The sequence below is a fragment of the Lycium barbarum genome, chromosome 12, assembly GCF_019175385.1.
Source record: "Lycium barbarum isolate Lr01 chromosome 12, ASM1917538v2, whole genome shotgun sequence".
In the NCBI taxonomy this organism is placed as follows: Eukaryota; Viridiplantae; Streptophyta; class Magnoliopsida; order Solanales; family Solanaceae; genus Lycium; species Lycium barbarum.
The window spans coordinates 75,713,607-75,740,113 of record NC_083348.1 but is presented as its reverse complement, the minus strand read 5'-3'; the positions used below and the strand labels follow the sequence as shown (position 1 = coordinate 75,740,113).

At 35.2% G+C, this 26,507-nt stretch overlaps 2 protein-coding genes across 2 annotated transcripts; both read left to right on the top strand.

The window, feature by feature from the left end:
• Positions 1-6,640: 6,640 nt before the first annotated feature.
• LOC132622020 (fe(2+) transport protein 1-like) lies at positions 6,641-10,503 on the top strand. The gene is made up of 3 exons (XM_060336528.1): positions 6,641-7,380; positions 8,887-9,036; positions 9,831-10,503. Exons 1-3 carry the CDS (start codon positions 6,739-6,741, stop codon positions 10,134-10,136), a joined length of 1,098 nt encoding a protein of 365 aa, XP_060192511.1. The 5' UTR covers positions 6,641-6,738; the 3' UTR covers positions 10,137-10,503.
• A 2,291-nt stretch (positions 10,504-12,794) lies between these two features.
• Positions 12,795-15,895, top strand: LOC132622700 (fe(2+) transport protein 1-like). Its single transcript, XM_060337351.1, has 3 exons — positions 12,795-13,754; positions 14,745-14,894; positions 15,050-15,895. Exons 1-3 carry the CDS (start codon positions 13,167-13,169, stop codon positions 15,353-15,355), a joined length of 1,044 nt encoding a protein of 347 aa, XP_060193334.1. The 5' UTR covers positions 12,795-13,166; the 3' UTR covers positions 15,356-15,895.
• Positions 15,896-26,507: the final 10,612 nt, after the last annotated feature.

Below are 26,507 nucleotides of genomic sequence, written 5' to 3'. Positions count from 1 at the left end.
TAATAGAGAGTCCCACATCTTGTTCCTTTCATCAAGACTAGAGCACCTTTTGAAATCTTGAGAACTCCACCTTCAGCTGAATATTTACATCCAAGAGATTCAAGAGTACCCAGAGAAATAAGCTTTCCTTTCAAGTTAGGAACACGACGAACGTTGGCCAAGGTCCTGATAACACCATCATGGGTCCTAATTTTTACAATACCAATCCCAACAATGTTGCATGGGGCATCATTCCCCATTAGGATAACACCACAAGCTTTCTCATATGTTGAAAACCAGTCCTTATGAGGACACACGTAATATGTACATCCAGAATCAACAACCCATTCAGAAGAATTTTTCTTATCAACAGAGACAACCATCAAAACATCACCTTCGGAATCACTTTCAACAACTCCTGCTTCAGCGGTTTTCTACAGCGTTTTGTTATTTTTTTCTCTATCTAGTTTGTTCTTCAATTTATGACAATCACCAACTACGTGGTTTATTTTCTTGCAGTATTTGCAAAATTTATCATTGTGGAATTACGGCCTCTAGACTTGGACCTAAAATTCTTTCTATTACTCCCTCTATTATGGGATTTTCCTCTAACAAACAAACCTTGTCCTTTGTCTTCAGAATGCACTTCAAAATCAAATTTTTCTTTGGACAACAAATTAGATTTGACATCCTCATAACTCAGTGTTTCATTACCACCATATAACATGATTTCTTTAAAGTGCTTACACGTAGAGGGTAGGGAGACCACCTACAATATTACTTTATCCTCATCTTCGAACTTAACGTCAAAATTTTCTAGGTGAATAATAACAGAGTTGAATTGATCAAAGATGATTTTAAATGGGGGTACCTTCAGCCATAGAGAATGTGTATAACTATTCCTTCAGACAAATTTTATTTGTGAGACTTTTCGTCATGTAGAGTGACTCTAACTTCAACCAGAGTCCTGCAGTAGTAGTCTTATGAATAACTGCGTGATGAACCGTCTTAGATAGACATAGTTGGATATTTGAAAGCTCCTTTTCATACAATTCCTCCCATTGACCATCTGTCATAGACTCGGGTTTCCTGGATTTCCCAAGAAGAGCTTTCTTTAATCAGTTTTGGGTGAGAACGGCTTGCATCTGAACTTTCCAGATACTGAAGCTTATCGTGCTGTCGAACTTCTCGATATAAAACTTGGTTACGGTAGACATCCTGGATCTTGAACGCTCTGATGCCACTTGTTAAGAATTAAACGAGCGATGCAGCGGAACCGATTAGGACGCACCAACACAAGAACAATAATGCAAGAATGCAATAAACGTAATGAAACAAGCTTTACGTGAAAACCCAAGACAGGAAAAATCCACGGGGCGCAAAGCGCAGAGAAATCAACTATAAGGTGAAGAGTACAAAACGATCTCAACAGGGTGTCGAAGCACAACGAGATCAAAGGAAATGAAAGATTACAATCTCTCAATGAAAAATCTCTCTAACCTAAGTGTGGAATATAGTGTTGTGTGTAGTCTTGATAGTTGTTCTCTTTTTTCTTTCTTTCTTGATGTTCTGGTCGAAAATCTCCTTTAAATGGGGGTTGAAGATGTTCAAAATCCCAGTTGGAATTGGACAAGCTAGTCATATCCGTGTTAGAATGGAACAATTATCGAATCCCAATTGGAATGGGACAATTTCGATAAACCCTTTTGGGATATATTCTAACAGGCTATATAACAGTTTTAGTAGGCGAAATGCGTCAAATGTCTCATGTGCCAAATATGTTTGGTCCCGTGCTTAGCACGGGCGGCACACAGAAAATTCATTCTTTGTTAAATTTGTGTGCAAATAATATTTTGCCTGCAGAGGTTGGCATTCCACGAAATCTCTGCATTCTCCGGTTCCTATTTCGAGTTATACTCAGATGGAACTTATGAGAAGGAGGGATTGTTTACAACAGTAGTCCTGTGTGTACATAGCTTGGGGATACATGCAAGGATGTAAATTCGCTTTTATGTTATAAAGCATGATTGGGACTTGACGTCTTTGTGTCAAATGCCTCAACAATTGTGTTGTCCAATTTTGACTGGCAGAAATGGTACCTGATGCTATGGTTGTAAGGATTTATTATCACGAATCTCGTTTATTGCCGCATACGAGAAAAATGTTATGCAAGATAAAGCCCTAAAGTACTTTCAGGACATAACGTTAAAGGGGATTCAACCTGACAGGCAGCTTTAGTAAGCTTTTACGCCTGTAGTTTTGCTCGGACCATAAAATTCCTTTGAGCAGATTCTTTTCATGGACATATACTTGAGGAGATGTTGATTGAGGAAGATGTTATTTTGGGGAATGTCGTGGTTGATATGTATGCTAACTTGGGTTTTAGTGATTGCACTCATGACAGATCCATGTTAAAGATGTAGTTTTGTGTGACAGAGTGACCACAATTAGTAATGCTCAAAATGGCCTTGCAAGAGAGGCTATTGAAGTATAGGACAATTTGCACCAATCCAAGGACATTGGATGATCATCTTACCAGCACATGCCTTTTAGGCGCATTGCAAGAAGAGTGAGGACTAACGGGTATGTCTCTGAAGTTGCTCTTCATCTGGATTGTTAGAAAATCATAACGGGGCAAGAACAACGAATTGTGTACCTTTCAATTGCAGCGGAAGTTGTTGATCTTACCACCAAAGAAATTTCCCAAGGTTGACTTCGTCTCACTAGGTAACAAAGTTCTATTCACGAACTAGATATCCTTTTGTATGTTTGTTCTTTAGGGAGAATTTTAGAAGAGGAGAGTATTTTTGCAGACTTGCTATTCCTAGAGAAAAAGCGTTCTTTTTCTATATAAAAGAGAAGCAGTTACAAGAAGTTTTCATCTGAAAACCCACGTATACTTACAGATAGTGTGTAGGAGTTATATTGGGTGTTAACTTCTAAATAACTTTTTGCAGGGTTATCTTCTCTAATTGGGTCGGGTCAGGTCCACTTGGGTGACCCACGACCCAACCCACAATAAAAATCCAACATGGATGTCTTTTATTTGTACCTTTCTCATTGACCTCTATGGAAAACATGCAAGAGGCTGGACGATTACATGTCTTTATTTTTCGAGGCTTCTAGGATTAATTCAGTCTCTTGTAACGCAATAATATTATGTCATGGTATTCGTGGGAATGGTATGATATCTCTGCAACTACTTAAGTACATGCTGGAACTTTCCTATTGGCAATTGTAGGCGATTCAAGATTAGTTGAAGAAGGTGATTAAGTACTTTCGTGCAAGGGAGGACTTGGGTATTAATCCGATCCTATAAAGCAGTTTAGCTGCATGGTGGATCTGTTTGCTAGGGCTGGAGGCCTAGAAATGGCTTAGCATTTTATAAGAAGCATGTCATTTGGCCAGATACTTTGCTCTGGGGTGCTCATCCTGTTGCTTACAGAGTCTTTATGGAAATGCAGAGCTAGGTAAATTGGCTTCAGATAATTTGTTAGAAGTGAGAAGTGTCGGTCTTGAATTCTTTGGATGTGACGTATGTATTACGCGCTCTATTTCAATTTATGTGACATTATTTTTTTACTAGTGAACTCATCCGCGCTACGCGCGAATAATAAAACATCATTAAATTTATAAAATAATCTTTTCCACAGTATTTGGATATTAAAAATATTTTAGAAAATATTCTTAACTTCAAATCCGAATACATTCAAATCAACTTGTAATCCACTACTTAGTTTTTTGTATTTTAAATATAGTTAATTTTTATATAATTAAATAGTAGGTGATTTCTCTAAAAACGTGTAAAGAAAGAAAAAGAATTTCAATAAAATTGATCTACATCTGTGCATTCATATCTATATATGTGTGCGTGATATACACTCTCATTATGTAGTTAAATTTTACAATATTTATATATATTATTTTCTAAGGTTTCATTCCTTGCTTGATTTCGAGCTAGTTCTTTACTTTTCTTTGGTGCTTTGTTTTTTTTTCAAAAGGAAAAAACAAAGAAGAGCAAGGGTGAAACCGTGGACCCCAAATTCACAAAATCAAACTGATTTCATTTTACGCAATTGTTGTCTTTATAGTTCATTTCCTTCTTTCCTTTCTTTTACCTTTGATCTTATTTATTTCTTATTTTTTTCTTTTTCAGAGTTTTCTTTTTTAAACGTTCATTTTTTTCAAAAAGAAATTATAAGTAACTAAAAAATCCAAGCATGAGCTAATTTTTTAGATAATGTAAACTGAAAAAAATAAGATGAAAGGATAAAAATAAATAGATAAGCATTATGATTGAATAAATCGTAATCCACCCCTCTCACTTTCACGATTCTTAATATACACAAAACAATACTGATATTCCTAGGGTAAGAATATACAATTCCGTTTAAGCCATAGTCAAAAATCACTTTATCTCAAAGATTATATATCCTTTTAGGGCATACTATACGTTTTTTTGGGGTGAAAATCATCTTTAGTATGTTGAGAAATCACATCAACAGAAAACAAAGCGATCCAACATGAATATCATATTTGCATTAACAATGTAATGAGACACTAAACTTAACTACAAGACTAATTTTTAATCTAACATGAACGTAATATGAAAATTCCAATATTTAAGGTAAAAAAAGTAATATAATAATTACTATTACGGACCAAAAAAAAACTAAGCAAATTGCTATATACCATATATATGAGTACACCCTTATAAATATAGAGAAATAAAAGGAGCAATAGGGCAAATAAAACACAAGACCGACTCTCTGAAGTCTGTATGACTTGTTACTTGTAGCAACTAAGGAAGATGAGAGGAATTACCAACAATGATTCATAGGCTTAAGAAAGAGTTTCAACCAGTTTATGAAAGACTTTATTCATCCAAATACTTAGCCTCCAAAATACATAAATGCATTCACCAAAAACGCTATTGAATTATTTTTCACCATCGATTATATGAACCGGATCCCTTGTTCAAGCAAAATTCAACAGGAAGTAGGGGAAATCATTTGCGTTTGAAACACACAAGATCAGTTTATAATTTGAACAACGTTGAACCTCTTGATCATGAATACTTTTGGCATAGATACATTTCTGAGAAGAAGAATCTAGTAAATGGTACAAATACTTGAAGGTGGGGCTTACCCATGTTTGAAGCCTATCAGGCTATTAAAATATATAGGATATGGACGTGAATGGTTTGTAATTAATTTGAAGGACAACAATAAAAAAAAAAAAATTGTAACTGATCCGTGAGCACCGTAGCAAACGGCTCAATTTTGGTTTTCTTTGAGAAAGCAAAGGGCCAAGTATTTAATAGATAGATAGTGTGTATTTTTTTTTCTTGAGTTAAGAGTGCGAATCTCTTTAATTTACAAAACAGGAGGGGAAAAAAAAAAAAAGAATATGAACTTTCTACGACAAAGAAAGGTTAGAAGACATTATGCAATATTTTTAACTGGCTAGATGACATAAAGTGCGCATAAACTTGCACAATAATTCTTTTGGCGGTTACGAAGCTTTAGAGTTATGAATATAATTAATTAATGATTAAAAGTAGAAGTTATGAAATGTAATTATAGGAGATAGTTATTAAAGTGAAACAATTTTAAAAAATGAGAGAAAAAGGAGAAAAAAGATAAATGTCAATGGAGGCCATAGAGAAGTGCCACATATGATTATTTATGCCTAGCTTTATATTATATATAGATTAGTTTATTTAAAAGAAATGACGCTTTTATAATTGAGAATAATTTGATTTTAAACATTTCATTTTAGCCTTAATGAGTAGCTTTTACTGACTCATGGATGTTAATATGCTTAAGATCACAAGTTTCAATAGTCTTTTTTTTTTAAATTCTATAATGAGTCAAACTACGTGACATAACTCGAAATTTATCATCATTTCTAAAGATTTCTTTTTAGCTTTACAAATTTTTTGGGAGAATTGCTTTTGTAGTCGATTACATATGTTATTGCAGTTGTAGGACTCTTTACGTAAGAAATTTACAAATAAAATACAACAAATTTTTATATGACAATTTTCTTCCTTACAAATTCATGTAAATCAGTATAAGAGACCATTTATTTACAAATTACGATGGCAGATTCACGCTGCTAGAAGAGCATTAACTTCTATTTTTTGTTCCAAACATTTTTTAATTTTCTATCTTTTCCTCCCACCAACACAAGGGCATGAAAGATTGATGCTACCATGCAAAAGTTTTGATACTATTGCATTTACTACCAGTTTGTAGTTCTCAAGACTTGATCTGTCTTTGCAAGGAAATATGCACTTAACAACCTTACATGTATTATAATTAGATCTGCTGACCATCCTCTACCTAATGCCCATGTTCTAACTTGTATAAAATCGCAAGAATGCAATTCTAAGAGGACAAGTGTAGTTAGCACTTAGCACTAACAAGCTACGTATGTTATACGAGGAGTCATTCGGCGCGCAGTTAATTTACCGACTCAATTTTGAATTGATTCTCATGAAATCTGATAAATAATTGATCCCTAAATGTTTGATTACAAATAAGACAGAACAAGCAAAATACAACTATTACACCAACATGTCAGCTTAGCATTTAAGACCTCAGTATACTATTTTTATCCATGCACCCGATATCATCAAATTCTATGTCTATATAGTGTCTCCCTGATATCACAGCTCACAAACCCCAAACCAAAGCAAAATAAATATTCACCAAAACCAAGAAATTAAAAGAAGCCACCGAGCTAGAGAGAGCAATGGTTCTTTCATCAATGGCTTCTTCTTCTTCTCCCAAGCTTATCTTCATCTTCTTCATCCTTACATCCATTTTCACACCTCAAGCTTTCTCACAAGGAGACTCATCATGTGAATCACAAACACACAACACATGCAACAATAAATCTAAAGCGTTAACGTTAAAAATCATAGCCATAGCTTCCATTTTAGTCACCAGCATGATCGGAGTAAGCTTGCCTTTAGTCACACGTTCAATTCGAGCGTTAAGCCCTGACCGGAGCCTTTTCGTTATAGTTAAGGCATTTGCTGCTGGAATTATTCTTGGTACCGGTTTCATGCACGTGTTGCCGGATTCTTTTGAAATGTTGTCATCTAATTGTCTGAAGGAAAATCCTTGGCACAAGTTCCCTTTCACTGGATTTGTTGCTATGTTATCGGCTATTATTACGTTGGCTATTGACTCTATGGCTACTAGCTTGTACAGTAAGAAGCACAAAGGTGGTGTAATTAATCCAGAAAATAATCAACAAGTTCAAAATGGACATATTAATGGTGGTGATCAAGAAATGGGCACGGTCAGTAATGGCCATTTCCATTCTCATCACCATGGTTCCCTCTCTAAAGATGGAACAAAATTACTGCGTTACCGAGTCATTGCCATGGTTAGTCTCTTTCCTCGTTTAATTTATGTGACATACTTTCATATATCGTTTGAACATTTTTAAAGTTAAGTTTAATAATTTATATACACCGACTACATGAAAAATTATTTATTAATGGAACACTGATAGTGTAAGAAAATTTTTGCACATGGACAAGTGCGCACAACTTAAATGGTACAAAATTTGAAGGTGTCGACAGTCGGTCGTTGCTTTAAGGAAGAATAGATTCTTGCCTAATTGTAGTTGACTGCTCTAGACCATTCATAGATAGATCCAATATTTTTAGCCACAGCCCACATGCATGTCTTTCTGTATCAATAACAAATAATGATGACATTCTTGCCAAATATTAGGTTGTTACTCCAACCATTACTAAATTAGCTAAAACCTATATTTAGACATGGTGGTCCACGTGCTTATGTTGCCTAAAATGCTAACCTCATTTATTAGAAATTGAATCAATAATTCTAATACATATGCTGGTTTCTCCAATTCAAGTTCTTTCTATGATTTCAGTTATGTACATTGAATGATGGTGCAAACAGTTTTTACACGATCATTAACTGATTAAAAATAATATGAGGCTTGTTTGCTAGTCGATTAGTTGTAAATGCATAGAAAATAATTTAACTATTTATTTTATATTGCTATATATTTGGGTGTTAGCATACAGTTGCATCATGCATGTGATAATAATGGACAAGAACGAAAGCGCATATCATTTGGAACTGTTCCAAAAAGACAATTAATAATCTCTCAGTGCAACCTCATACGCTAAGATTACTATTCGTGGAGTCGCATAGATATATATTTGTTTGATACAATTTTTCAATGTTCTCAATTTCAGTTTTACTAATAGACGTTTCGATTTATATGATACTTGTTTATTGTATTTTCAAATATATGATTTTTTAGAAGATTGATGCATAAATGCTATTCGAGGGGAAATGATGAATAGGGAGTTGTATTGCATAGAGGGTATAAATAAGACGACAAAATAAATCAAAATTGAACCACATAAGGAAAGGTAAACAATTATTTAGACGAAATTGGAACAAAGCAAAATTGCTGATGAACAAATATGGCCCACTCTTTGATAAACTTCCCGGAGCTGGTATTCCTTACCCAATTTGGTATTCCTGACCAAACAAAATGTTTGAATACTGTGAATAAAGAGTTTTAAGGTTAAGTTTTGTGCGCTGATATGTATTAATTTCACCATCAAGTTAAGCTGATCTGAATTGATATGGCAAGTGGTAAGCCGAGAATGGAGCAATAAGTTGTTATAACATATTAAATTGAATTATTGGCAAAAGTGTATTTTAGTGTCGAAATCAAACTTCCAATTAATGTAGTTTGTGACAAATTAAAGCAAAAGATAATTAAAAAAAAATGAAGACCAATTGCTAGCACATTGCATTTTATGGATCATTATTATCAGCAGTAGTAAAAAACTAAAATTATCATAATATCCCTAGAATGGAATTCTTATTTATTTATTGGCAGGTGTTAGAGCTTGGTATCATAGTTCACTCAATAGTGATAGGGATTTCACTAGGTGCTTCAAACAATACTTGCACAATTAAAGGACTCGTTGCTGCACTTTGCTTTCATCAAATGTTTGAAGGAATGGGCCTTGGTGGTTGCATCCTTCAGGTAATTTTTGCTTTCTCACATCTTCCAAAAGATTGAAAGAGACAAAAAAAGTAATCAATTATTTGTTTTCTATCAATAGTAATCAATTAAATGATCACATTAGCAAAAAGAGGATCAATAATTGGAGTTAGTTACATCTGAGAAGAACGACAAACAGGGAAATTGCCAATTGGATGATAAGGACAATAGTTCATTAAAAAAATGGATGGTCTGAATCGCTGCTACTTAAATACTAGTAGTACTTTTCCTCTTTTATTTAATTTTCTGTATATGAATTTAACTTCATCATCTTAAAGAATGACCTTAATATATGAATGCAATAATTTCACTAATGTACACTCAATTTTTATTGTACTAAAGTTACTGAACTTTTATTTGTAACTAAAAGGTCTTTTAAGTTTGTCTAAGTATCACAAAAAAGTCATTAAGCTATTTTTTTTACCAAACAAATCGGTGAGCTTTGAGTAAGTATAAGAAAAAGTCACCAAAGACTCCTTTTTTCTCTAACAAGAAAAACCATTCAAGCTTTGCCTAAGTTTCATATAAAATGCCTATGTTGCTTCCACCTAATGACTTTCTATGATACGCAAAATTGAGCGACATCTTGGTTATAAAAGTATAGTTTTGTGACTTTCATGATACTATAGTAAATTTGAGTTACTTTTTTGTAAAAAAAAAACGTTTAGTAACTTTAATGTAATAAAATAAAGTTGTGTGACAATCTATTATTTGTATTTTATATCAAAAGTGAAAGAGTTGTGATCCTTTTCCTGTTTTGTTTTTTCTTCAAACAGGCAGAGTACAAAATGTTGAAAAAGGCAGCAATGGCATTTTTCTTTTCAGTAACAACCCCATTTGGCATAGCGCTTGGAATTGCACTGTCAAAAACTTACCAGGAAAATAGCCCTCGTTCATTAATAACTGTTGGTTTGTTGAACGCCTCATCTGCTGGCCTTTTGATTTACATGGCTTTGGTGGATCTTCTTGCTGCTGATTTCATGGGTGACAAATTACAAGGTAGCATCAAGCTACAAATCAAGGCTTTTATTGCTGTCCTTTTGGGTGCTGGTGGCATGTCTCTTATGGCCAAATGGGCTTGACATTTTATCCTATAGTTTTTTTGATGGAAGTAATTAGAGGACGATAATAACTTTAAAAAAATTTAAGCGTTGATCAATATGTTATTAGGAAGTAGCTAAACTAAAATTTAACTGTTGTGCCGCTCAATTTCTCCCTTCTACAACTATAAGCCAAAGTCCTTCCTAACTTATGACATATCAGAATGTACAAATAAAAGAAAGCAACAGAGAATTCTGAAGAACAAAAGTGTCGAAATATTTCTCTACAATTTTACGCATTTAGTCAACTTCTAGTATGTTTAAACTTATATAATCCATTTATATCAATAATTAGGATTCGCAGAAATTGTTGAAGTGTTTGTGACTGTAATACAAATTCAATCGTGCTATTTGTTGAGGTTTTATGCAAGCCACAAGACGGCAAGACGACTTTATAAATTGTTGAAGTATTGGTTCCACAAGCTTAGAGTACCATAGTTGGGTTGACTTTGACTTTATTTAAACTAACCATAAATAGGTGGATGAAGATCCTTATGAAGTACAAGCCAATGCTTTTTCACCTCACTTGTTCCGCAACTTGAATTGTTACTTTATTCTTGACTTTACAAACGATTCGAGTTGCTATTATACATAGAGTTCATGATTATTCACATGCCAAACTAGCCAATGGACTCCCCCCCCCCCCCCACCCCCCACCCCCAATAAAAAGTCCAACATTCTTCTTAAGGTGAAATAACTCATATATACAGCTCACGCATCTAATTTGCAGCCGATGTGGCCCTATCATTGATGTATAGATAATGGATATGTAGCGTATAACTATATATAAATTGCTCAATTTTTTTGTAACTTTACATATACATCCTTATACACTATTATACATTACATATACATTCGTATAAACTATATAGAATGTATAAATGATGTATATGATTTGTATAACAATGTATAGACATAGTATAACTATGTATAAACAATGTATTTCGTTGAAGACTCAAAAATTCAAATCTGACCGCCGGAAAATACACTCTAAAAGTAACAAAATTCACCATGAATATTATCCTTGCCGGCGCTACCTATAGTTACCTTAAAATCCCTCATGAATCTCATCCTCGCCGGCGTCGACATCCTCACCGCCTAATCCACAAATCAAAAATCTAAAGTTTTCAGGTATTAACTGATACGCCTTGCAATAGCTTCTAATAACCATAGATCCCCATAAAACCTATTTGCTGATGCCGTTGGTGAAGCGAGATTCTACGGAACTGATGTACCGGAGGAGCACAAACTTGGTTATAGACACAGCCAAATTCTCTATACCTTATACTCTTGTTGTTTATCTCTTAGTCAAACAAGTGCACTTACGTACTCTAGGAACATCCACCTACATATAACAAGCCTTGATTTCACATCCTTCTGGTTAAAATTAAGCACATCTTTGATGGTTGACTAGTAGGGTTGGCAAACGACAGCTTAAGTTAATTTAGGTGGGTCAAAATGAGTTGAATATAAAGGGATCTTTATACAAATAGCCGGCCGGATTTTTGGATTTTTCTGTTTATTTTTTTCATCTGGTATACAGATATTATACACTAATTTTATATGGTTATATACATATTATACATGTATCATATATCCGCCAACTATTTTAATTCAAGTGGTTGGATAAGAGGCTATTTGAGTTTTTGTTCGAATATAAAAGGTCATTGTTCAACCTTGTTTAAAAGTTAGTTGGGTTGAGTCAAGATGGGTTAAACAATAGGTCATAACTCAACTCGCCCAACTCTTACGTACTTTTAGTTTCTTTATTTGTTTTCTTATAATTTGTTAGTGTACACTACCATTTAAACTCAATTATATAAGACTAAATCTATCAATGCGAACATCTCTTTAAGGAAGGATTTTTTTAGAATGTCCAGCAATATATAACCATGAAATTTTCAAGCTCCAAGTTAAGAATTAACCAACTTATCTCTTATTCATAACGAAATCTCGAAATAAAGCTAACCAGTAATAGAAATCAAGCCAAAACAATAAGATCGATGCTCTGCAAATTCTTCAACCAACAGTAGTCTTAGCAGAATTAAGATGAGTTGTCTTAAACTGTCAGTTTTGGTGGGTTAATTACGCATGTCTTCTTTTCGTCAGGTTGTCAAGGTATTGATAGAGATAGTTGCTCGAGATCAAGTTCCAGCAAATTACATATTGAAGGGAATTAAGTAATAATCTGTCCATATTTGGCTACATGTATATATGGGGACAAGCATGTGTAGTTCTATATGATGGACATGTTTACTGGTGTATTTTTTAAGAACTACAATATATATCATATGAGCTATGAGAACTTGACTTTCAAGTTTCTACTAACATGACTTTGTAACAGAACACTTAAGTCTTAACATGATTATACTTTTTTAAGTACTGTAATTTCATAAGCCCTAAATACTTTCTTATCCTTTCTTTCTTCTTGTAGTTTGTAAAATCCACGTAGGATATTAAACTACCAAGTCAACATCAAAACTAGTTGCAAACACGTGCCTTCCTAATTCAGCACAAGTAACAACTCGTTTAAAACACGCCCTTTGCCGTTTTGGATACACATTTCCGTATTTGTAAGTACAAAATCCGCATGTACTTATTTAAGTTTATCAAACATTTAGGGCCAGTTCATGCCTTTGCTATAATGTAGCGTTTACTTCTATTTCTCTATTGTAAAAATATTATTTTCGCTGATTTCAGCTAGGGCATGCCATTTTCATGCTTTGGGTGAAATAGTATTAGGCTTCAATGTGTTTTCCAACTTTAATTTTTTTTTTTTTTAAGGAAGTAGGCACCAATTATTAATTAGCTCACCCTATATGTTTGTCTTCCAATTTCTCTTCCGCCCCTGATTTAATAAAAAATGTTTGGATACTGAATTCAATATTCGTTAAATCCTAGCACACGGAACAGCAAAATTCTAAGTACATATATAGTAGTAGTTCGCAAATACAATAACTCATAACCACAAACAAACAAAAAACATATTCACTCAAAAAACGTCTATAGCACATGGCTAATTTTCATTTCAAGCACGTAGCCATCTTCTTCATTCTCATCTCAATTTCAGTACCTCAAGTTTTATCAGTAGTAGAGGATTGTGGAGCAGAAGAAGACAACTCTTGTGTCAACAAATCCAAAGCATTACCCTTAAAAATCATAGCCATAGTCTCCATCTTAATCACTAGCATGATCGGAGTATGTCTTCCATTGGTTACACGTTCTATCCCGGCCCTAAGCCCCGATCGAAGCCTTTTCGTGATCGTCAAGGCATTTGCAGCAGGAATTATCCTAGCCACGGGCTTCATGCACGTGCTACCAGACTCATTTGACATGTTGTCGTCGAGTTGCTTGAAGGAGAACCCGTGGCATAAGTTTCCCTTCACTGGATTTGTTGCAATGTTGTCTGCTATAATAACGTTGGCTATTGACTCTATAGCGACTAGTTTGTACAGCAAGAAACACAAAGCTGGTGTAATTCCAGAAAGTCATGATCAAGAAACTGGAAATCATGTTCATTCGCATCATCACCATGGATCTTTTTCGACTAAAGATGGAGTTGATGGTAAAAAACTACTGCGATACAGAGTAATTGCCATGGTTAGTTTTGTACTTTATTCTTTTACTCCCTGGGTCCCGTTTTATTATTTGACATGTACACTTTTTTCTTAGTATGTCCTAAAAAGAATTATACTTTTCTATGTTTACAAATCAGTTAACTTTAAACTTTCATTTTTATCATTAATGATATTATGGCTAAAATAAATGTTATGGCATATTTAGACTATATATCTAAAAAGTTATTTTTTCTCTCTTTAATTTCTTACCTAGTCAAACACATAAAAGGAGAAGAAGGTCGAAGGGTCAAGGGAGTACTTATATATGATCAATTTGCTTCTTCTTTTTTCATTTTTTTTTTAAATTCAATCTTCAAATGTTAGAATTTTGGAAGCATGTAGTCACAAATATTTTGGAGATAATTGACGAATATTTTGGATATAATTGACGAACTTATCATAGTGGAAATTTTATAAAATGAAGGGAAGAAAGATTCGAAAACCTTTTGAATATATTTATGTTGTGATGAAGGAGACTACTAAATTAGTGGTCTCTCTGTTGCTAGGTTGTGTTAACATTGTTAGATTATTAATATGTTATTTATATATATAAAAATCTGCTCCATCTTCGCCGTGTTTATTGACTTGTTTCAACGGTGGATGGCCCTCTTTACATTTTCTAAAGTCCAATTGTCTTTTGAAAATAATATAAGATAACTGTTTGGCTCTTGGGAAGTGGAACATGTCCACTGACCACTAGCATGAAAAAAAAACAAGGAATATATTTTCATTCAGTAGCTCTCTAATGTAGTAATGTGTGAGATGATTTTTGCTCAAGGATACAACGGTATGACCGATTGACCGCTGTTCTAGTACAGATCGATAAACAATTTACAGTTAATGCCTTATTCTTGAAACATTTTATGTCAAACATTTTTTTATGACTGAAGAATATTAGAAGTTTTCATTTATTGAAAAGTTATATTCAGTTCTGCTAAACCATTAGTTTTCAAATACAAAAATGTTTTTGCAGGTGTTAGAGCTCGGAATTATCGTTCACTCAATAGTGATAGGGTTATCTCTAGGTGCGTCAAGCAATACTTGCACAATTAAAGGACTCGTCGCTGCACTTTGCTTTCATCAAATGTTTGAAGGGATGGGTCTTGGTGGTTGCATCCTCCAGGCAAGTAGTGTTCATTTTATGAAAATTTTAGATAGAGGGAATAAAGATCTCTTTCAAAGTACCTTATTAACAAAAGTATCGATCGACCATGAGTAAATATATTTTCTTATTACATCCATAATTTGCATTCACTAATTCTATTCTTCTTTTTCCAGGCTGAATACAAGTTCTTAAAGAAGGCAATAATGGCATTTTTCTTCGCAGTAACAACTCCATTTGGTATAGCACTTGGGATAGCCCTGTCGAGCACTTACGAGGAAAACAGCCCACGAGCACTAATAACCGTTGGATTGCTCAATGCATCCTCTGCTGGCCTTCTGATCTATATGGCTTTAGTAGATCTTCTTGCTGCTGATTTTATGGGTGACAAGTTACAAGGCAGTGTAAAGCTACAAATCAAGTCCTTTATGGCTGTTCTTCTAGGTGCTGGTGGAATGTCTGTCATGGCCATTTGGGCCTAAATTTGTTTTGAGCAATAAGTTTGTGCACACCAACCCCCTCCCCATCCCCCTTTTTTCTAGTCCCTGCTTTCCTCTAATTTTAAAATTGTAATTTGCTATCTTTTTTAATTTCGTGACTTATGTTAAATTGCAAAGTATTCTCTAAAATACGTCTTCACTGTTTTGTCCCTTAATTACAATGTGTCTATCTAGTGCTTTTCATAGTCAAAGTCAGGCGTTTGTTGATGACAAAATCGACATATCTTATGTAAGTCTTTCCGGTAATTGAATCTTTTCAATTTGATTCTTCCGCGAGTATATTTAGTAAGGAAAAAATATTTGCCTTTACTGCTTTTTTTTTTTTTTTTACTAATTTTGTCACGGTCCAACTAGTGGCAATGACCAGCACTTAGTGGTATTAGTCCCCAATCAACTTAACTCATAACATCTCTAACATTTAACTTAAGAATCCAAACTTAATTCACAACATGTTTATTTTAATCCATCTATCAGAACTTAGACTAATCTTCAACTTAACATAATTGCAACTGAGCAACTAAAATGTCTAATTACGAAACTGAAGAACTAACGAAGAGTATATCGAGCGACTCTAGAATCAATAAATATGCAACCATTTAGAAATAGAATAGAAAAGTGAAACATAATCAACTGGCTCCCCCAGAAAGACCTATGAGGATGAAGTCACTAAGATGCTAGCTTAACAAGAATGATCAGTCAGATCTTGGGCTCAACTTCAGCTCTGAAATCTGAAACATTAAATAAAGAGTAATCAGTTCATCGTCTGAGCAAAAAGTATCACTACCCATAACTATTACGATACTTCTAATAGTTCTAAAACATGCATGAAGTCATGTAAATGCATTTTATACTCAACTTCATATTATCATATATCATAATTCAAAATTAGTGTTGATCTAATATCTCTTAGTAACTCATTAGCTCAAATTGATTCGCTTGCTTCTTTTACGACTAAGGGAGGACATCGATCTGCTAACCCTGCTCGATCTCTATGATATTGTTCCACCTCTATCTATACAGGTTCATGTGTTTCGATCTCTCTCTCTCTCTGAGTTACTCTATTCTTGCTTTGTAAAATATACATCGGTGTATTTGTTAAGAGTTGAAAATCTAGTAATTTGTTCGCGACAAATTGTAGGTATGGAGAATAAACAATTGAAATCATGAAACAATGTGAGTAAAATTATTTTATTGTAATTTTGTAGGAGTGCAATTATGTGGGTCCCCTGATTCCTCCCTCCAATTTAAATTACTTGTTTCAAGGGATGAAACAAGTAATTTCTCTTACAAAGGATGATGTAGATCTCTAATCAATGTACTTGATCTTCAAAAACAGTTAGTTGTACTTCAATCAATCGATCGTGAGGAGCGACCCTTGATGATCTCTCCTTGTTTAATTTGTTCCATCAAGGGCCAAAGTAGTGTATCTCCTAAGTAAAGGATGGTGCGGATCTCCTAGGATGTGTTCGATTGACAAGAAACGTCCAAACACTTCGGATGGATATTGAGGAAAGACATTTTCGAACTATATTTCTTGATAGACCTTTGAAAAAGATTATGTAAATGTCTTTAAACTCTTCTTCCACCAGTAGTCCAGATCTTTAATTTGGATTGTTCAAGATCTTATGGAATTCGCCTGATGTCTTCAAACATGATACTCCCTCCGTCTCAAAAAGATTATCTTAGTTTGACTTGACACGAAGTTTAAGAAATAAAGGAACACTTTTGAAATGTGTGGTCCAAAACAAGCCTTAGATATTTGTGTGACTGTAAATCATCTCATAAAGTTAAAATTGTTTTTAATTATAGAAATGTGTCTATCTTTTTGGGACAAACTAATAAGGAAAGTAAGACAATCTTTTTGGGACAGAGGGAGTAATTGTTTACACGGAAAATCGGTACAGTTGAATTTGTGTTTGCGGTTAGAGACACGTGAATCAATGTAACAAAAATTATGAAATAGCAAGTAATAATTACTAAGAGAATTGAAAGTAAAGCATAGCTAGATATGTAGCCTGGGCCTTAGAGAAGCTTTGAGCTAGAGTCTCCTAGTGGTGAATCACTATAACCTCAGCGAATTAAGCAAGAAAAAGTGAATGCTAAGAATAATATGAATATTTTGTATTGTTGTATAATGTTTTAGATGCCCCTTACAATAAATGAAAAGTTATATTTATACTTGAGCTATGGGGTACAAGTTTCATGAATCATGCCCCCCTTAATTACCAATATTAATGCTCCAATAAAAGGTAATTAAGAGGTGATAAAGGCTAATTAATGCAGGAAGAATCTTGGGGGTCTTCTGTAACAGTTGTGCATTGAATGACGTTTGACCGGTGAGTTGGCACGCTCCTCCGGACCCTTTGTAGTTTCAGTCTCAGGTAGCAGTTACCAAATTACTTCTCTGGAGCGTCGTACGCTTTCCCTAAACCCCTCGTTTGATGACTCGGATCTGACCCGTCGCCATCGCCCCGTGTCATCTTTTGATACGTCCACCTGGTGTCTACCGATTTTACCCTATACAGATACTCCCCCCATTTTCCGATCACTCACTGAGATGTGACCAGAAGGTGGAAAATTTTCTCCTTCTTACTGGAAAGTCATGTAATCATCCTCGCTTCTGCCTCATTAGAAACCTTACATGAAAAACCCAATTGGGACTAAAATCGGGGTAAGGAGAAAAGAGTGCAGGACCCAGGGATTCAAATGACAACTCCACCACTGGTTTTTCTATAGTCAACGGCCGGTTGATTCTGAAAAAGTATCACCGCCAAAGAAAGCTTGATCTCGAGTTTTTAGTGTTCAAGAAACTTTTAATCTTTGAGTTTTGACTCTTAGGTTTTTAGTTGTACCCAAAACTTTTAAACTTCAAATATTGATTCTTGGGTTTTTAGTTATACCCGAAACTGTTTAGTCTTAGAGTTTTTGACTTTAGGGTTATTAGTTATACCCGAAACTTTTATAACCTCACAGCCTTAGAGGCCTGGGATGTTAATGACCAGGAATTTAAATCTTCTGGTTCTGGTAAAGTCCGAAAGTATAACATGTCCGATTTTCTTTACAATCAGGAAATAAAGCATCCGACTTTTTAGCCGTTTAACTGGACGGCTTTATAAAAGAGGGCCCTTATGTTTTCAGTGCTTATGAAGAGGACGTCTCCTGTTCATTTGGACACAATTGTTCGAATTCATAATCCTTATTTGCTTTTAAGAGTGAGCAAATTGAAGAATGATTTCATTTCTTTCGGACATATATGAGAATGTTCAGAAGGTGCAAGTTTTGCTTCATTCCATCCCTTGAACGTACACAAGTGTTTACAACTTTGTGTATACGACAGTTTACATGAAATAAATAAAAATACATTGCAAGAGAATTATGGTTTGGCTGACATCTACTGGGTCTAGCCAGGTCCTGATTTCGATTCCTTCTATTTTTTTCAGAGTTAATCTGGCAACCCCCATTTCTTTTTTTAATTATTTATTCCGGAGCCAGTTCGGGCTATAATGCTTTTTTTTTTGTCATTGTTCTGGAGCCATCTTCAGATGCTTCCGGTACTTATCGTTGTGGTTTCCGTTGCTTTGTTGGAACAATCCCCAGTGTTCATAGATATTATTGTTCTTCATTTAAGTTGTTTTATGGCGATTCGCTCAGGAAAAACTTTTGCCTTCTGTCTGTCAGTGGTCCCGACGGGTATGGCTCAAATCGGTGTCTGGAATGCCTCCGATTAAAGTTCAATTGACCTTGATTCCGGGCTGCATAAGATGTCGGTATATTTACATGATCATCTTTTACGCGAATCATCGACGTATACCAACTGCGAACATCTTCCATGTTGTTTCCTGAAACTCTAGCAGATTTTCCTTAAGCCTTTGTGAAGCATCCGAACCCAGAGGGTTGAAACCCACAGTGAAAGCCTCAGTTGCACATTCATTCAGAACTGCGAGGAGAAACATTCTTTCCTTTTCCATGAATCATGCCCCCTTAATAACCAACATTAATGCTGCAATAAAAGGTAATTACGAGATGATAAAGGCTAATTAAGGTCGGAAGAATCTTGGGGGTCTTCTGTAACGGTTGTGCATTGAATGACGTTTAAACCGGTGAGTTGGCGCGCTCCTCCGGACCCTTTGTAGTTTCAATCTCCGGTAGCGTTACCAAGTTACTTCTCTGAAGCGTCATATGCTTTCCCCGAACCCCTCGGTTACTAACTCGGATCTGACCTATTGCCATCGACACGTGTCATTTTTTGATACGTCCACTTGGTGTCTATGGATTTTACCTTTTAGAATAATGAACACCGTTTGGCGAGAAGTAACCTCTGTATAACCTTAACGTGGGGCTTTTGATTTTTGTATCACATGAATGAACGTATTTGGTAGAAGTCTAAATTTGTCCAATAGATGTAGTTGGTTTTAACTTAACAAAGTCAAAATAGTTAATCGAAAGTTGTTGACACACTCAGTCCAATTTATCTTGAATTAAGGATTCAATTTAAGTTTTCTACGGACTGATCTAATAGAAGTTTAATGTATGGCTACGAATACGATAAGAGACATAGAAAGAAGATTAAAAATAAGAGCAGAGGCTTAAAGGTAAAATGTTTTTCTCAAGTCTACAAGATATGATCAGTTTCTTACATCGTGTGCCTTGTACAGTGTACTGAATTAGTATGTCCAACTCTAGCCTTGGATTGGATTACTAGTGCGCTAGTACTGATTGAGCCGATTATTCTTTCAAATATAGATGTGTAGATACATATGCTGATAGTTGAACAGGTATGGATAGATCTAGTTGTATCAACTGTACTGAGTCTGGTGATGTCCATCTATCTATTGAGTCTCTATCTGAATTGTATAGTGACGGTCACAGTACTCTAAATTGAGTTTTCCGTTTGTCTAAATGTTTGGCCTTTCCTCCTTAGTCAAGAAGCTTCGCTAGCCGATTGCGTGTGTTGAAGATAACAAGGTTTCTTATTCCATTTTAGTTGAATCAAGTACAAAGATGAAAAAGGTGGGAGGGGAAGGGGGGGGGGGGATCCCTAAGTTTGAATGAGATTGAAATATTGAGAAACTCTTCAAGTGTGTGTGAAGTAGAACAAAATAATGGGCCAAGTCAGACGTGTGAAGTGGAACAAAGTAATGGGCCAACAACTCAGAATTCTGAACTTAAGGAATTGGGGCCCAAAATGTCACATGCTCATCCAGGCCCAAGCTAAATCAACAAGCATCCAACACATTACAAAATGTGTTGGATGATTTTCAGCCTTTAGATTAAATTTCCATATAGCTGTACATAGATAAATTAGAAGATTTTATTGTTGTTAAGGTTAGTTACAATAGGAACCAATAGGAAAATAGTAAGTGTAAAGATTTATTGTTTCTTTCTCTACATAGTTTTGTATAAATAGGTGCACAGTAAATACATAAGATCATCCGAAAAAAATTATATTCTTGTGTTTTTATTCTTATCAACATGGTATCAGAGCAAAATTGATTTTCAAATCTGTCTTTCTTTCTTTTCAACTTTTCTGCTTTTTTATCTTGTCATCTCAAAATGGTTGTTTCATCTGAAACATTTCCTGCTATTGTTGCTGCATCTTCTACCATAGACAACAACAATCCATACTTCTTCATCCTTTAGACTCACCAGGCATGTCCTTGGTAAACTGCATGTCCTTAGTGAACTCAATGTTTGAAGGGAAAGGATATGGTGGATGGAAAAGGACAGTTCTGATTTCTCTATCAGATAAGAATAACCTTAGCTTCATTGATGGTAGCAACAAATATCCTACTGTCACCAGCACTGAGTTTAAACTCTAGCACAGGTCTTGGTTGCTCAATTCCCTGTCCAAAAATATTTCAAACAATGTCATTTATTCAAAATCTGCTGATGAACTATAGAATGACCTTGAGGCTAGGTTTGGTCAACTCAATGGTGCTAAATTGTACCACCTACAAAAATAAATGAGTGATTTAATTCAGGGTTCAAACAATGTTGCAACTTACTACACAAAAATAAAAGCTCTATGGGATGAATTGGAAACTTTGTATGCTAAGACTATGTGCTCATGTGCTTGTGAATATGGAGGAAAAGACAAGATTGTCAAATCTATGCAAGATGAAAGGTTGATTCATATCCTTATGGGACTGAATGACACCTATGCAGCTGTAAAGAGCAACATCATCATGATGAGTCCTCTCCCTTTTATTTGTCAAGCATATGCACTTCTGATACAAGATGAAAAACAAAGGGAGGTATCAATTCACTCTAATTTCTCTAATAATTCCTCATCTTTCTTGGCTGCTGGTGGTAACAACCCAGGTGGACAGTACTCAGGACTTAAGTCTCAAAACTCTGACCTTAAAGGAAACAAAAAAAATGTGATTTGTTCCTTTTGTAAGAAAGTGGGACACACAGTTGATAGGTGCTATAGGGTGATTGGTTTTCTAGCTGATTTCAAATTCACAAAAACCAAAGGATACCAGAGGAATGTTAAGAGCAATTTTGCTCAGCCTATTACATAGGGTGGTTACACTAGCTATATCACTAGTGAGAATCTGAATTAACTGAGTCCAGAGCAGTTTACTCAACTTGTTCTATTGCTAAATCAGGCTAAGGTGAACCAACGAGGATCTTCAAACTCATATGCTAATGCCAATGCTGCACTTGTTGGTAGTGTGGTAAAAAAATCCATTTTTGTTTGATTTCTATCAATTCCAAACCTTGGATTTTTAGATTCAGGGGCAACTCAACATATGTGTTTTGACTCTAGAATTCTTACTAATCTTAGAGCTTTACCTTTTCCTTTCAATGTCAATCTTCCTAATGGATTCAAAGTCAAAGCTACTCATGCGGTAAGTGTTTGTTTATTTCCTGAACTTAGCATTCATAATGTACTCTATGTGCCTTTCTTCGGACTTAATATTTTAGCTATTCATAAAATGTGCACTCGGTTACAATGTCTAATCACTTTTTCTTCCACTCAATGTGTTTTGCAGGCCCCTTCAGTGAAGAGGCCTCTGGTACTTAGTCAAGCTGCCATGGTCTTTATCACATGTTCCCTTTCAGCTCCAAGCCTAAGAGTTTCTTCAAGACAAATGAAGTTTCATTTTCAGTTTCTAGCTTTCCTTGTTGTACTTCTCCTCCTGTTTCAGTTTCAATTAAAGAGAATTCTAATGTAAAATTATGGCATGTAAGGTTTAGGCATATGACTTTTTTATCAATGAAGAATCTCAGTTCCTTTCCTTTTAAATCTATTTCTGATTGCAAATGTGATATCTGCCCTCTAGCAAGACAGTCTAGATTACCCTTTCCTTTAAGCACTCTAAAAACCAAAGCAATCTTTGAACTAATTCACATAGACACTTCGGGTCCCTATAATAAAACAACTTATAATGGATACAATACTTTTTAACCACTGTGGATGATTTTAGTAGAGTTACTTGGACCTACCTTCTTAGTTATAAAATAAATGTTATCACTATGTTAAAACGATTTTAAGCATGGTAGAAAGACAATTCAACAGAAAAGTAAAGCAAATAAGATCAAATAACGCATTAGAGTTGGGAAAGGGAACCATTGTCTCTGAATTTCTTGTCACCCAAGGTATATTGCACCAAACTTCTTGTGTAGCAACCCCACAACAAAATGGGGTTATGGAAAGAAAACACAGACACCTACTAGAAACATCAAGGGCCTTACTTTTTTAGTCAAATTTGCCTATCATATATTGGGGTGAGTATCTTTTAACTGCCACTTTATTAATCAACAGACATCCCTCTAGAGTTCTAAAAGGAAAAACACCTTATGAGACTATTTTTCAACAACCTCCTGATTACCAGTACCTAAAATGTTTTGCTTGCCTTTATTTTGGTTCAACTTTAGCTCAAAACATATCAAAATTTGCACCTAGAGCAATTCCTTGTGTTTTTATAGGTTATCCATATGGTCAAAAGGGTTACAAACTTATGGATGTTAAGACTAAGAGATTTTTTTGTTTCAAGGGATCTAATTTTTCATGAAGATACTTATCCTTTCAAATTCAAGTCTGTTTCTAGTCACGTGCCTATATTTTCTTCTCTTAGTCCTTCTTCCAATACTGACCCTGTTACTGATGTTGTATTAGAACACACTACTCTTCCTACAACTCTTCCTCAGACTCCTGCCTCTTCTATTCTTCCAGATATCACTCCTCTTGCCTCACCTAAAATGGATGATGGAATCCTGCACTCAACAACCCTCACCCCTTACTCCTCCTAGAAGAAGCACTAGATAACACAAAGAACCTTTCTACTTGTCTGTTTATATTTGCAACAATGTTTATCTCACTAAGTTTACTTCTTTTTGGTTTACTTTCCCTGTCTCTCCTATTGTCTATCCTTTTGCAGCACTATCCTTTGACAATCATCTAGTTTTCAATTCAATTTCTAACATTGTAGAGCCTACTAGTTTTCTTCAAGCTTCATCACACCCAGGTTGGCAGTAAGCTATAGCAATGAAATTGAAGCACTTGAACTCAACCAAACCTGGGAAGTTGTGCAATTGCCTAAAGGACAAAAAACTTTACCTTGTAAGTGGGTGTACAAGGTAAAACACAAATGAGATAGAAGTATTAAAAGATTAAAGCCTAGACTAGTGGTAAGGGGTGAGATTCAAAGAAAAGGGATTGATTTCACAGATGGCTTCTCTCCAGTGGTTAAGATGATCACTCAGGAATATTCTAGCTATTGCAGTCAAGAAAACATAGAATCTTTTTTTAGTTAGATTTAAATAATGCCTTTTTACATGGAGATCTCAATGAAGTGGTCTATATGAAATTTCCAACAGGCATGAATGCACCTAGTTCTAATCATGTTTGCAGGTTAAGAAAATCCTTATATAGATTAAGACAAACCTCAAGACAATGGTGCTTTGGTTTTTAAAGGTTTCGTGGCATCTTTGAACGATTATTCTTTATTTATCAACAAATCAGGTCATCTCATTGCCATTGTGGCAGTTTATGTGTATGATATTATTCTAACAGGGAATGATGCATCAAGAATCCAACAATTGAAATAGTTTCTTGATGCAGAGTTTAAAGTAAAAGATCTTGGGGATCTACACTATTTTCTTGGTAGTGAGATGATTAGGGAAGATCATGATCTTAATTTTACACAGAGGAAATTTACCATGAAATTACTCTCTGAATTTTGTGTTTCTCATCTACCATTGGTTTCTTCTCTCCAGGATCCTTGTCAAAACTCTCAGCTGATTTGGAGAGTTAATTAATGATTCTACTACTTACAGAAGATTAATTGGGAAACTTAACTATCCCACACATACTAGACTTGATTTGTCCTATGCAGTGCAACATCTAAGTCAATACCTCATTTCACTGCAGCTTTGAGGGTGATTCGATACTTAAGAAATGACCCAAGACAAGGATTGTTTCTATCTGCTAACCCTACTTTCTCTATTACAGCATTTTCTGATGCCGATTGGGGTGCTTGCCTACAAAGCACGTGGAACTGGATTGTCATTTCGTCAGACAACAATATCTTGCTGGTTTGATTTCATTCTCTTTTGTACCGGTGTTACACCTCGAAAAATCCCCCGTACTTGTACAGTGAATAGGCTAACAGAGGACGTAGCATATACGATGTTTTGACGAGTAAGAAAGGGGTATTAGATGACCCTCAACGAGGTTTTAATAGCATACGGTGCAAGGAAAGAAAGTTGCTAAGGAAAGGGAACCATATGTTGCGTATCGGGTAAGAATTCCGAGTATTGAGTCTATGATGACATAATGATGTCTTAGAGAAATGTGATGATGTCCCTAAGATCGATATTGGGGTGTTAAAAAAGTTCCTAGAAGGTTCCATAAGGATCGGAGATCAAACGAGACAACGAGAACGAAAACGGAATCACTGGGCATTATACGGTCCAACCTACGGACCGTATAAATTGTACTGGCCGTAGAATTGGCCGTATAATTGGCCAAGGAGAAGACCAGCCACTGGACCGAATGTACTCCCATACATACGGTCCGTATAAATAGTACGGACCGTATGTTGGTCCGTATAAAGTGTCTCGGCCAGCTTTATATTTTTAATATAAGGATCCATTTCATTTCATCTTCATTTCATTCTTCTCTCCCTCTCTCTAGAACACTCTAGATTATTCTCCAAACACTTCAAACACAAGAATACCAAGGAAATCAAGGATCAATGACACCAAATCTATGAAACAAAGTGTATGAAACTTCATTGGAAGTCATCCAACCTAAGAAATCCAAGAAAGGTTGAAGTAGGGTTTTGGTGCTATAGAGGTATTCTCTTCCAAGGCTTGTTCAACGATCATTCAAGGTGAGTTTCATGATCATTCCATGTTGTTTAAAGTATTGTAAAGCTTATATGCTTTAAATGTAGAAGAACATAGGAAATGGGTCATTATTGAATGAATAGTGACATAATTGGGTGATAGTGGAATTGAATCATGAATGTTGGAATGTTGTGGTTATGAAAATGTTGTAAATGACTTGTAGACCATAAAATGAGTGTGAAGCATGACAATTATGATGATGAGCTATAAACCATAATTGTGAGTTAATTGGAAGAAAGTGGTGGATTTTGCTAAGAGTACCTAAATGACGATTGTTGATTGTGATATTGTGAGTGGTATTGGGAATGTTGGGAGTTGATGTAGAACATGGGAAAAGTAGTATAAACAAAGGAAGTGATGTCCAATTTTTCCTAGAACTAGCGATGCGTTCCTATAGCCGATTAGCTAATGTAATTCATATTATCTCGTGAAGGTGACCAAGCGCGCAATAACTTAACTAAGCGACTAAGGTATGTGAGGCTAGTCCTTTCCTTCTAATGGCATGAATCTTATGGCACGAATTTCCTATCTTCTTCATGAGTTCCTATAGTCCGAAAAGCTAAAAGTCTAGATCCATAATGTCTATATAATGTAAGAGATATGATATGATGATGCTAGCATGATAATGAGGTTATTCATCGCTTACACTCACCTTATACACTAGTTCCTTCAAGGTAAGGCAGAATATCAGAAATTGCTCCATAATGGAATCGGGGGATCACGACCTTACGTCACCCCGATAGGGTAAAGTTGACCTCGAGCCTTATGTATGTAC

What these genes read in the sequence shown, in the direction of transcription:
- LOC132622700 (XM_060337351.1), top strand. Translation starts at nt 13,167, where the DNA reads ATGGCTAATTTTCATTTCAAGCACGTAGCCATCTTCTTCATTCTCATC. An exon ending in GATACAGAGTAATTGCCATG is followed by an intron (nt 13,755 to 14,744) that starts GTTAGTTTTGTA and finishes ATGTTTTTGCAG; the next exon opens with GTGTTAGAGCTCGGAATTAT. An exon ending in TTGGTGGTTGCATCCTCCAG is followed by an intron (nt 14,895 to 15,049) that starts GCAAGTAGTGTT and finishes TTCTTTTTCCAG; the next exon opens with GCTGAATACAAGTTCTTAAA.
- LOC132622020 (XM_060336528.1), top strand. Translation starts at nt 6,739, where the DNA reads ATGGTTCTTTCATCAATGGCTTCTTCTTCTTCTCCCAAGCTTATCTTC. An exon ending in GTTACCGAGTCATTGCCATG is followed by an intron (nt 7,381 to 8,886) that starts GTTAGTCTCTTT and finishes ATTTATTGGCAG; the next exon opens with GTGTTAGAGCTTGGTATCAT. An exon ending in TTGGTGGTTGCATCCTTCAG is followed by an intron (nt 9,037 to 9,830) that starts GTAATTTTTGCT and finishes TTCTTCAAACAG; the next exon opens with GCAGAGTACAAAATGTTGAA.